The sequence below is a fragment of the Malus sylvestris genome, chromosome 2 (genome assembly GCF_916048215.2).
Source record: "Malus sylvestris chromosome 2, drMalSylv7.2, whole genome shotgun sequence".
NCBI lineage: Eukaryota > Viridiplantae > Streptophyta > Magnoliopsida > Rosales > Rosaceae > Malus > Malus sylvestris.
The window spans coordinates 30,110,513-30,123,205 of NC_062261.1; the positions used below are offsets into that span (position 1 = coordinate 30,110,513).

Consider the following 12,693-nt stretch of genomic DNA (forward strand, 5'->3'; position numbering starts at 1 on the left):
TTGATAAAAGAAGTATTCTCAAGACCTTAATTAGGTAGTAGACAGAGACATACACTGGTGAGTGGTCATCATGTACTGAGTTACGGACAGTGAGCGTCATGCATGGTTCATGGCAGTACCCTCATACCATTTATAAATAAAGAAATTTTGTTTATTTTATGGGTAACTGAAGTCATACGTTACCCGGTCAGGGGAACACAAACGGCAAAAAACAGTCCTTTCATTTCATGGAGATCAACACGCCCAGGCTGGTCACTTTCAGCTGCTCGAACCCTTCTATATCAACAGAAATTTCATGGAAACTTTTACGAAAAACTTCTTTTACGAAAAAAATTCGGTACTGTTTAATTTAATAAAAAGTTACATTTTTACATTAAAAATCAATCATTGTACTATTCACTTTACCCTTTATTTTGTCCTTATCGTTAAAACTCAAAGTTTTCAAACTATTTTCATTAGTTTTCCTAAATTTCATTTCTTTTAGTTGCTCTTCCACTCCAATCGATATCCAGAATTCTGCAGAATTTTTCTATTACCATTAGAGCATTATATTATGTGTTTGATTTTGCTTTAAAAGAGAAGATCCAATATCAATAACAATGTGTTTAATCATTAAGGGGCAGTTGATAACCATTTTGTGTTTAGTTTTCATTTTTCGTATTCTTTGGGTTATATGAGCGATAGGAAGAGCTTGTGATTGTGATTTAGAAATTAAAGCTGGTGTTGGTGATTTGAACTGTGTATGCATGTTGAACGTATCCATTGAATTATAAACTGAGGTCACATTCCTGTGTGTCCTTTCATTTGTAAACAATATGTTATTGTTTGTTATTTACACGAGCTTCATAGTTTATCATATGCATTTGATGTAATCCGATAAATTTCCCTAGGATGCAACGGTCATCCTTGCAAATTAAATTTCAAATTGGTGGCTTGAGGTGAGGAAATGAGAGCACTTTAGCGTTAGTGTGGGCAGTGACACTTGAGAGTAGGCCGGGTTTGCTACCCTTTATTATTTATTTTAGATAATTAACAGCCCAATTTGTTTTTGAATTAGTGATTATTGTAAATGTTGTTGATTCTCTGATGTAGGCTTTAGTAACAATGGTCTTTAAACTATATACAAGTTTAGTTTTGTCTCCAAACTCTAATAATAGTTGCTTCAGTCATCTAATTATATCATATGTTGCACTTGTGGTCTATTTTTCAGTTAAGTTGTAAAAAAATGTGCATATTTTATTATAAAAAAAAGGGTTGGGTTAATCAACAATGTTTATACTAATTATGAATAGGTTAATCGTATTGTGATCCTTAAACGCATTTTAGATAAACAAAAATTACAAAATCTACCACTACTACTAACACCCCCTTTCTCATATTTTTTATTTATTTATATTTTGGAATAGGTCAATACGGATTCAAACTAATGTAGTATATGTTTCCTGGTTTTTTTATTTTTTTTATTCAAACGTTGCGTTGCAGTATCTGTTTCCTTGTTTTGTTTTTTCCATACTCACATACCTCCTATGCTTCACACCTCACACGACACGTGACTTTTACATTTGGATTCAGATACTGCAATGCAATGTTCGTTTCTAGGTTCTATTTTTTTTTACATTATTTTTACATTTGGATTCAGAGCAATGCAATGTCTGTTTCTTGGTTCTGTTTTTTACATATGGATTTAGACATTACAATACAGTGTCTGTTTCCTAGTTTGTTTTTTTTTTTTTTTTTACATTTGGATTTAGACGCTGTGGTACAAAACAAAGGAAACCGCAGGAAGAAAGATCTTATGAGCAACAACGCCAAACAAGCGAGCATCGGGAAAGCCAACAAAGGCGGTGGTGCGAACACTGGAGGCAAAGCTACAAACACCCTCCCATAGATCCATGACAAATCGCAGTGAACACAGGCAATAGCCGATCGGAATTGACAATGGGCGAAAAGATGATGGAGCCAAATGATAAAGATGATGGAATGAGATGATTCGAGGGTGATAGAGGAAGCGGATGATGGGAATGGTGAGATTAGAAGCAAGAAAAGTATTAGAATGGTGAGATCGTGATGAGCAGAGACTTGGAAATTGAAAATTGCAGACTACAGGAGGAGAAAGGAACAGAAGAAAGCCAAGAAAAAGCATGGACTACCACTGACCCTAGCAACAACTAAGACTTGGGATCTATGATGCATGGACACGGACACGAGAATACGACACGATACGATACGGAGATACGTTAAATTTCTAAAAATTAAGACACGATACGGCATGGATACAACAATTTATATAATAAATATATATTTAAAAAATATATTTTAAATAACAATAAAAAAATAATTACTCAAAATTTAATTTATATTATTCAAACTCTCAAAAAAAAAGGATGGTAGTGGTGTAAATTCGGTGGGCTATGTAGTTTTGGGCTTTAGTCTCATTTAAACCCTAAATAAAAATAAATAAAATTTAAAAAAAAATAAAAATGTGGTGTCGTTTTTTTCTACAGAAACTAACAAACGGCATGTCGACCTAGAAGTCATCTTCTTCTCGCAGCCTCAGATCGGGTCGTCTCCATGTGACGCCTTCCTCTGTCAAATTGCGTCATCTTCTTCGTGAGGTGTCCTTCCATCAGATTGCGTCATCTCTGTCATGAGGTTTTCTTCCACAAAATTGCGTCAAAGGCCATGGTGCAGATATCCGTATCTAGACAGTCGGATACCCGTATCTAAACCGTCGGATACCCGTATCCATCTGTCAAACGCCGTATCCATTGATCCAGATATGTATCCAATGTGTATCTGACCGTATCAGAGGCATATCGTGTCCGTTTGCGTATCCGACATGCGATAAGTGGCCGATGTGCCGTGTCTGTGCATCGTAGCTTGGGATGATGCAAATTGAAAAAACTAGGATCATTCACAAAAGGGTGAGAAAGACTCTCACCGGAGGAGACAAAACCTCTCACAGGAGGAGAGAAAGACTTTGGTGTTTATAGTTAAACTCAAATTGTTTTGACTGACCAAATCAGTTAATTGGACGTGGGTAAACTGACTTGGTCGTCTCATGTTAGTTGCGATTTACTCATTCCAACAGGCATTTGTTTGGTTATGGTTCCACCTTACATTTCGATTACCAGATAAATTCCACCACTAGCCATTCATGTGTTGTGACTCAATAAACGGGCACGACATATTTGGGCCTAATTTTGATTAAACGACACAATATTAGAAGAAACACTAACATTTTCAGAAAGAATGAAAACATTTTCATAGTATCAAAAGTATTTTTGGCAATGTGTGGGACCTTGATTTTCTAGGCCAATGATTGGTGGCAAGAAGGTCTGGAATACTCAAAACCCATGGAGCTCAGTCCGGCAAGCTAGGCTTAAGCCTACTAAAAATATTACTTGTCTCTCAAGTAAAGAAACCCTAATTAAAGTCAAATTAGGATATCTTAGGGATTAGGCATCATAATCAAGATTCTAGAAAGATTAGGTATCTTATTCTAGATTTCCTCTTAGATAGTCTCCCGATTTGATGAAGATTACTCTCCCTACAAGGACTCTCAATATCCCTATAAATACACTAGCTTAGGTATTTATTGAAAGAGGATCAATCTCTCTCTATCTCTCACTTGAACTTCTATACACATATTCTCTCTATACCTAACCAAGGCGAGCACGCTGCCGTCTACGCGTTGACACATCTATGGAGAACTCTTCTCCCAACGCCTCGGCTATTCGTCAAGGATGGTTTACTTTGTTTTTCTTTAGAACTACATCGTGGTTTGATTCTCCTTCCCAAAGATATGTAGGCAGTCCTATTCAAATTCAACCACACCCCCAATCAAAATGTGGGTCCCCAAAACCCAATGTCGTAGGATCAAATCCTACATAGCGTGATTTTGTTCTTGTTAGGTCTAATTACAATGAAATAACTTCACTAATCACACCCCCAATTAACCCCATTCTCTCCTCGTCGGTGACCATGGGCTAATTCGATTGGATTTCGTCTCCATCTGCGAATGTGCACAAATTTAGTTCCAACACAATATTTAACCGAAAAGTTGAATGTGCTTTAGAATAAACACACGCGATTAAAAGTTGTTTCTAAAAGATGCGATAGAGTCAAGTTTCATATAAAACACATGCGATTAATCGCATGGAATTGCAGATCAAAATCCAACCCACAGGTAACTCAAAAGTAGCAACAAGGATACACAAACTTAATACAAACTAACTAAATAGTTAGCAGATTAAGGAAACACCCAGAGACTTCACCAAAGAGACAACATTTAGAAGCGGCTCCATAAATATTTCTCCATCCCATTTCGACCATTGTCATCAAGAATTTATTACTCTTATTGCTAACAAATTCCCTTGCTATGTCTCACAAACATCATTGTATTTTGAGTCACGCGAAAATCAAATTTCTAAATTAAATTTTGTAAATTAAATGGTGTGAATGTTGTGAATTATTACTTAAATGTTAATTCATATGCTTATTTCTTATTGAAGACATATCATTTGATTTGTAAATTTAATTTAAATTTTTTATCTTCCTAACGCTATACTTTTATTTTTGGGATAAAAATATAATTTAATTTCCTACGAATTCCAATACATTTTCTGACCACTGCCCCTCCACCGCACAAATTTATTACCAAGATGTAAACAAGCTTATCTTTTTAATTTTTATTGCTTGGGATGTAAAGAAACTTACGCGTATGATCTTTGACAGATTCCAATATCAAACCTTTGAATTCCGTGATCAGGATCGTTAATCGTACATCGTGCTTTCAGAAACTATTTTAAAATTTAAATTTAAAATTAAATATAAATAATTCCTAATAAAAACTGACCGTATGATGTTCAATGGGCGATCCAGATCACTGAATCTCTAAGATCCTAAGAAAATGATCGTTTTCCGTTAAAAAGTAGCCTAAAAGGTATTGCAAGACGAAAATTACCAAACCAAACACAAAAGTGGCTAGAATTATGTGCCAAATAAACAAAACCATCAACGGACACGTTGAACTTGTCTGAAAATGTGATTAATCGTGTAATTCGGAATCTGCCCCAGTAGATGTGAAAAAATATTACTCAAATAAAAGTAAAAGAGTTTTTAGAATAGTAAAAATGTTATTTTTATAATCTAGTTGTAGCATTATTTGTATTATCTTTCTAATAGAGATGAGATTTACATGTGTTAAAGGATACTACTTCTATTAGAGAAATGATATAAGTACTGGTATAACTAGATAATAACTGCAGCGTTCCTCTAAAACTAGTTGTTCAAATTAATGAAGTGGTTGCCCATACTTTATACCACTGCTGTAAAAAATTGACAAGCTTGAGAGGGTAACATTTAACAATATACACCCACCACCAACCACACGGCTCAAGAACACCCCCCCCTCCCCACCTTCGAAGTGGTAGGGAAGTGCCTTTATTAATCCCACCTGTAATTTCAAGCTTTGCCCATTTTATACCCATCTCTCTCTTCCCCCCACTCTTCACTTCACTCTCTCTCCTCCTCTCTCACACACCTTCCCTGCATTCATCAATGGCTACTTTCTCCTTCTCCTCTGCCTCTCTTTCCTCGTACTACCACCTTTTTTTCACCCTCCTTGCATTCCTCGTTTCTGGTTTAATCTTCCTGCTCACCCACAAGTCCAAATCCAAGCGCCCCAATCTCCCTCCCGGTCCGCCGGGATGGCCGATTGTCGGCAACCTCTTCCAGTTTGCCCGCTCCGGAAAACCATTCTTCCAGTACGCCGATGATCTCCGGCAAAAGTACGGCCCCATTTTCACTCTCAAAATGGGTACCCGAACCATGATCATCCTGAGCGACGCCAAGCTCGTCCACGAAGCGTTGATCGAGAAGGGCGCGGTGTTCGCCACCCGACCCAGAGAGAACCCGACCCGAACAATCTTCAGCTGCAACAAGTTCACCGTCAACGCCGCTGTCTACGGCCCGGTGTGGCGGTCCCTGCGGCGGAACATGGTCCAGAACATGCTCAGCTCCACTCGCTTGAAGGAGTTCCGAAGTGTCCGAGAAAATGCCATGGACACACTCATCGAGCGGATTAAGGCCGACGCCAAGGCCAATGACGGCGTCGTTTCGGTCCTCAAAAACGCGCGCTTCGCCGTGTTTTGCATCCTTTTGGCAATGTGTTTCGGGATCGAGATGGACGAGGAGACCGTGGAGAAAATGGATCAGATAATGAAAACGGTTTTAATGGTGCTCGACCCGAGAATGGACGATTATTTGCCGATTTTAAGCCCCTTTTTCTCCAAGCAGAGGAAGAGAGCTCTGGAAGTGAGAAACAAGCAGATTCAGTTCATTGTCCCGTTCATCGAACGACGTCGCAGGGCGCTCAAGAACCCAGGGTCGGATGTCAAAGCGACGTCATTCTCCTACCTCGACACTCTTTTCGATCTCAAAGTGGAGGGACAAAAATCTTCGCCTTCTCATGCTGAATTGGTCACGCTTTGTTCGGAGTTTCTGAATGGCGGCACTGACACGACGGCGACGGCTCTCGAATGGGGAATTGCTCAGCTCATAGCAAATCCGGACATTCAAGAGAAGCTGTACAGCGAAATTAAAGCAAGTGTGGGCGACAGAAAAGTTGACGAGAAAGATGTGGAGAAAATGCCTTACTTGCAAGCTGTGGTGAAGGAACTTTTACGTAAACACCCTCCTACCTACTTTTCACTAACCCATGCAGTAACTGAGCCTGCTACTTTGGCCGGGTACGACATACCGACGGATGTAAATGTTGAGATTTACTTGCCCGGCATATCGGACGACTCCAAATTGTGGTCCAACCCAGAAAAGTTCGATCCCGACCGGTTTCTGTCCGGTAGGGAGGAGGCGGATATAACCGGGGTGACCGGAATTAAAATGATGCCGTTCGGGGTCGGCAGGAGGATATGCCCGGGGTTGGGCATGGCGACCGTGCATGTTCATCTAATGCTGGCTAGAATGGTGCAGGAGTTCGAGTGGAGTGCTTACCAGGCTAGTGAGAAGATAGATTTTGCTGGAAAATTGGAGTTCACTGTGGTGATGAAGAACACTCTTAGAGCTATGATCAAGCCTAGAATCTGATTAATTAGGTGGAAAATCTAATAAATTTTGATATAATACGGATATATAGCGTTTATCATATGTACATCTTGTTTTTCATTTTAATCTGTATCGTGGATCACCGTTTCGTATTGTTTTCATTTTATTTCTTATGTTTCGGTTATTTTTAAGTGTTTATGGATTTAAAAAATTATTTTGTTGTACTTTTAAGGAATAATTAGTTGTAAAATAAAGCAGCATTTGATATGAAAAACAGTATAAAAGTGTTTGGTAAATTTTAATGTAAAGTGATATAATTGTATTCGCCAAATCGAATAAATGATCCTTGTGGTCATAAGGTATTCGGAAGATAGTCCATGTGCTAAAAAAACTCGGATTTAAACCCATGTGGTGTACTCCATTAGCAAATTTAGTCCAAAAGTGATTTTTCCGTTAACTATTTGTTATTACATGGGTAAAATTGTTCTTTGACATGTGCACCTTCTTCTTCCTACATCCACCTTCTTCTTCACAGCCCACCAAAGAAAAACACAAATCAGATAAACTTTCCCATCATCTTCCAGATCCAAGGAAAACCATAAAATTGTTCATCTTACACACTAAACCTCAATTTAATTGGAAAACAAAAGTTACCCAAACTATTAATCAAAGTCACACGCACACATATGTTCTGTAGAAACGAGATAATAATTTGATTAAGTTTACTAAATCAGAAAAAAGACAGAACAAAATCAATCCCAAAAACTTTATCCCCCCTCTAATTGTTTGATTGATCATTCTCTACTTAGGCAACCAAACAGGAAGATAGAAAATTTCACATCTAATATATCACACCTCTGCAAAAACGGAGATTTCCTCTACTACATACACCACTTCGAGAACAAAACACCCAAAAAGGCCGTAATTGTTCGAATAAAAAAAATCCAAACTGAGACGGCTTCGATTTCCTCAGAAGTCGCCCAAAATCGCATCAGAATCAAGGGTTAAAAAAACCCCAACTGTGGAAAACTCACATAAGCGCACCCAAGGGGACACGATGGCATCCATGGTTGTGGTGGTAGCTCTATGGAAAACTAAAAATGGTCTCTCCTTTTTCTCTTGCGCCAAATGAGTTTGGGGGTTGCGTATGGGAGATGCAGGAAAAGAAGGTGCACACGTCAAAATACAATTTTACCCATGTATTAACAGACAGTTAACTAAAAAATCACTTTTGGACTAAATTTGCTAACAGAGTACACCAGAGGGTTTAAATCCGAGTTTTTTTAGCACATGGGCTATTTTCCAAATACTTTATGATCACATGATCATTTATCCAATTTGGCCTAATTGTATTTGCTAACAAAAATGATCGCCTTTTTTTTTTTTTAGTTATTCTATAGTGTTATTACACGGAAATAATGGATTTTACTCTGGGGAAGGAAGGGGAGTGGAATCTTGATCTACAATTTCATATGGAATTAAAAAAATACAAATATTACTCTTATTATATATTTGTGTATTATCTCTCTAATAAAGATGGGATCTACATGTGTTTGTGAACTCCACCTCCATTAGAGGTGTTGCACAATTAATGGTATTAATATGTGGTAAGTGTAGCCACTGTTCTAAAAATTCCCGGCTAGTACCGCCTAAGTAAGGCTAGGCGGCTGGCCACCGCCCCAATTAATCACTAGGCATTTGAAAATTAAGAAAATGCACCTAGAACTGTTTAGGTGTCCCTAGACCGTCTAGGCGTCTGCTTAGGCACCCGTTTAGATCGCGAATCTCACTCAGACAGAAAATAGATAACTTTCATTTTGCGTTATGTTCTAGTACTTTATAATCTATATGTCATTCTATTTTCCAATTTATGTATCTCAATGCAGTTATGTGTTTTTAAGTATAAACAAACACTTATTTATACGATGGGTAATAAACTTACTTAAATCCTCCTAGGCCTCGCCTAGACGCCTAGGCACTAGGCCCTAGCCCACTGCTCAACTAGCGCCTAACGTTGGGTGTAGCACTACTAAAAAAATATTAGATAAATATTGGGTATCCATCGCTTTTTTTTTTTTTGGCCAACTACTTCTCCTATTAAGTTCATTTAAAATCTTGCTTTGCAGCTTAGTACCAATATCTACCAAACATGATACATTTTCGCTTCTACTTTTTGATTCTCTACATTGGTTTCGAAGTTTTTCGTACGAGATAAATTAGCTTAGCTTAATTAAGAAAGCAAATTGTAAATTGTCTTGCACTCTAGCTTAATTAAGACGTTTAAATTTCTTGTAATCTTAAGTTCCTTGTGTGTCAACTATTGCGGAAAAAGTCGTATAAAAAATTAAATATGGTGCAACTGAGTGTGGGGTAGAATTTGAGAGGATTAGTAATATTTAAAAGTGGTTAAATTTAACAAACTGCGTGCTTGTGTAAATTAAAGTCAAAACTTGAGTCCATCTGTATTTATGTACATTAAAGCAATCAGTTGCTATGTACTTTAAATTTTGGAAGAAATAATTATATCGCGTGAGTGTGTCTTATTCCATTCCACAGAATCTGTCGATGAATCCTATGCGACCACCATGAATGTTGTTCTTGACCGCAAAGTCACACCTGATGTGATACTTTATATATATGTGTGTGTGTGTATGTATCTTGCCTAAACTTAGCTTTATCAATTCCTCGGGCTTGTTTTAATGTTTTTGTTTTTGAACAAGTGGTATGAAAAGCGAGAATCGCTCAATACAAGATCTCGAGTGCAAGATGTCAATGAGTTTAATCATTTGAAATTGTTTACATATTTATTTCAAAAGATATTAGCAATAATGCAATTGTTGTGCAATCAACCATCGAATTATGTGACTTGGCTCGAGATCATGGCAAGATTGGCTATGGTCAACGTAGTATCGTTTCATGATGACCCTTACGATACAAATACATCAAACAAAAACATTTGATACAAAAATTTGTTATTGTGAACTAAAACTTTATGTGCTCATAGAATACTTGTTACAAGGTGTATCATTTCACGTATTATATAATATGAGTGAACTTCTCATTTTTGAGTAAAATAATAACATCATGTAGCAGTGTTTCAAGTATATTAAAATTTCTGAATCTTCATCTAGCAATGTGATAAAATAATTGAAACCGTATATTTTAGGGACGTAATTAAACGATTACTTCACACATGAAACTTAAACAAGCTTTTTGAGAGAAAAACTTAACCAGATTGAGAATTCAGACATGTTTCTTTACAGGGAGGAATGGAGAGAAAATGATACAACGAACGATGCGGCTGGTATTCTTTCTTCCCATGGATCGAGGATTTAACGGGGGAGGGGTGACTACAGCAGTCGTACAAGTGGAGGTGGAATACGGACCACCATCATGTCATATGTCTGCATCGTGGCATTCATAAACCGAATAATTTGGTTGCCTTTTCATGTGAATAATTATGTGTCGATATTGCATCTTGGGAAAGCTGCCCTGAATCATTATTATCATAGGAGAGATTTAATGTGTCCAACATTCAAAAATACATTTTCGTTCTATTTATATTATAACACGCAATATGCACGTTTTATTTATATTATAAAACACAAAATATATGGCTTTTGTATGAAAAAATTTCTCGTATTGTAGGTATTCGCTTTGTACCATCATACTCTAAAGTACACTACCTTGACCATCTATACAAGTAACACTTTCGGCAGTCTTAAATGTAATGAAATTGTTGCTTTCTTCTTATTTATTTGTACACTGATCTCACAATTATATAAACGGTAATGTTAGAAAGACTAAATTTGTAGACAAAATTTTGAAAATTAAAAGACATAGAAGTTGACGATCAATTTATTACTTAAGTGTTAATAAACGTATTCATTCATATTGGTGACATATCATTTATTTTGTAAATTTTGTTTCTAAATTTAATTCTCTGACATTATCTTTTTTTATAAATAACAGTGAACTGTTGTCTGCCATTCAATAAAATCATATTGAACTCATCTTTAGAAGAGAAAAAAGAACAACGAGTGTAAACGCTACATATAGAAGATGCTTTAGGCTATTAAATTGTTGTCTCGTGGCAGTTTAAATAGTCGGGGTCTCTTTTGAGTTTTTCAAGATCATGCTAAAAAAGAAGGGAACTTTAATGAAAAGCTTCAGGTACTGTTCATTTTAACGAAAAACTACATTTTTACACTAAAAGGTCAATCATGATACTATTCACTTTACCCTTTATTTTGTCCTTATCATTAAAACTCAAAGTTTTCAAACCCTTTTCATTAGTTTTCCTAAAAAAGAAAGTATTTCACCTCATCTTACTAGTAATTAAGTAGGAGGTTTAACGTTTAACTATTGTGAATGTTGGGTCCAATATCATATTATTATGAAGGGTAATACTCGAAAGATCAAATTTTTTTTAACTAAATAATGTATCATTAATAAGAAACAAGCACGTTAATCGATACTTAATTATTAATCAATCATTTATAACCACATCATTTAATTTGTAAATTTGATTTAAAATTTTTAATCTCCTTGACATCATCTTATTATGCATAGGCAATTGTGTAGTATAACTTAATTCTCGACTCCTTAGTATAAATATATCATTAAAAAAATAAAGTATGTAATAAAACCTTTCAATTCCCCCAATACCCTCACTCATTCTTAAAATCGACACTATTCTTCTTTAGAGGAACAAAGCAACCACCACCTCCTGTCCTCCACCACCGCTGTTGCCTCTGCACCACCGGTCCACCACCACGATCACACACGACCATCGCCACTACCATAACCACTACACCCTGCCATTGTATGTAGAGTGGTTCGCAGGTGATAACTTTCTTTGACCACCACCACCTTAACAATGACCATTTTCATTGTTTTCACCACATTACTCCGAGCATCGTTTCCAACACCACTGCCACCATCAGCCCCACTGGTCATATTGTGTGATGTAGAAACAACTACAAGAGCATGACTGTCAGTGTCTGTTGACTGGAGTACTTACTAGTTACGATACTAAACCAACGTTGCCGGCTGACACAAAACTTCATTTTTCCTTTTCCAAAATTCAATGTCATACATTACACGCACAAACATTTACAGCACTCGATAACTCTCCGTGCCAACGCTTTTTGCCAACTACTAACGAACTCTCCCTACTTGCAAATTTCACTCTTTCGATGTGTCACACGAATGTAGAAAAGCTATATTGGATTCGGGTTGAACAAAATCAATAGAGTAGTAATTTTCACAATCCCGTCTTCTTCTGCATTCTCTCATTTGTCACTTGATTCTTCTTGGGTGTACTCAATCCAATGGCGAGAAAATTAAATTAGGAACATAGACACTAATTGTAGTGCGCAATGGTTTTTTGGAGCACTTTCCAATCATATAAAGCCTAAAGTTGACACAAAGAGTGATTAAAAGTGTTTATTCGTGCGCCTAAGGTTCTATGTTCCAAACCTCTCCCTTAATATCGCTTGTATTAAAAAGGGCGTAAAGTTGAGTTCGAGATTAAAGTATTGGGTCTAAATCATTAACTTAATCCCATTTTACCCATAGCTTAGCCCCTTCCCAAGCTTCATCAATTCCCCAGACAAAAGGGGAGAG

General features: G+C 36.9%; 1 protein-coding gene across 1 annotated transcript; it reads left to right on the forward strand.

The window, feature by feature from the left end:
- Positions 1 to 5,476: 5,476 nt before the first annotated feature.
- LOC126610084 (cytochrome P450 77A3-like) lies at positions 5,477 to 7,361 on the forward strand. The gene has a single exon (XM_050278055.1). The coding sequence runs from the start codon at positions 5,563 to 5,565 to the stop codon at positions 7,105 to 7,107; it is 1,545 nt and encodes a 514-aa protein (XP_050134012.1). The 5' UTR covers positions 5,477 to 5,562; the 3' UTR covers positions 7,108 to 7,361.
- Positions 7,362 to 12,693: the final 5,332 nt, after the last annotated feature.

What these genes read in the sequence shown, in the direction of transcription:
- LOC126610084 (XM_050278055.1), top strand. Translation starts at nt 5,563, where the DNA reads ATGGCTACTTTCTCCTTCTCCTCTGCCTCTCTTTCCTCGTACTACCAC.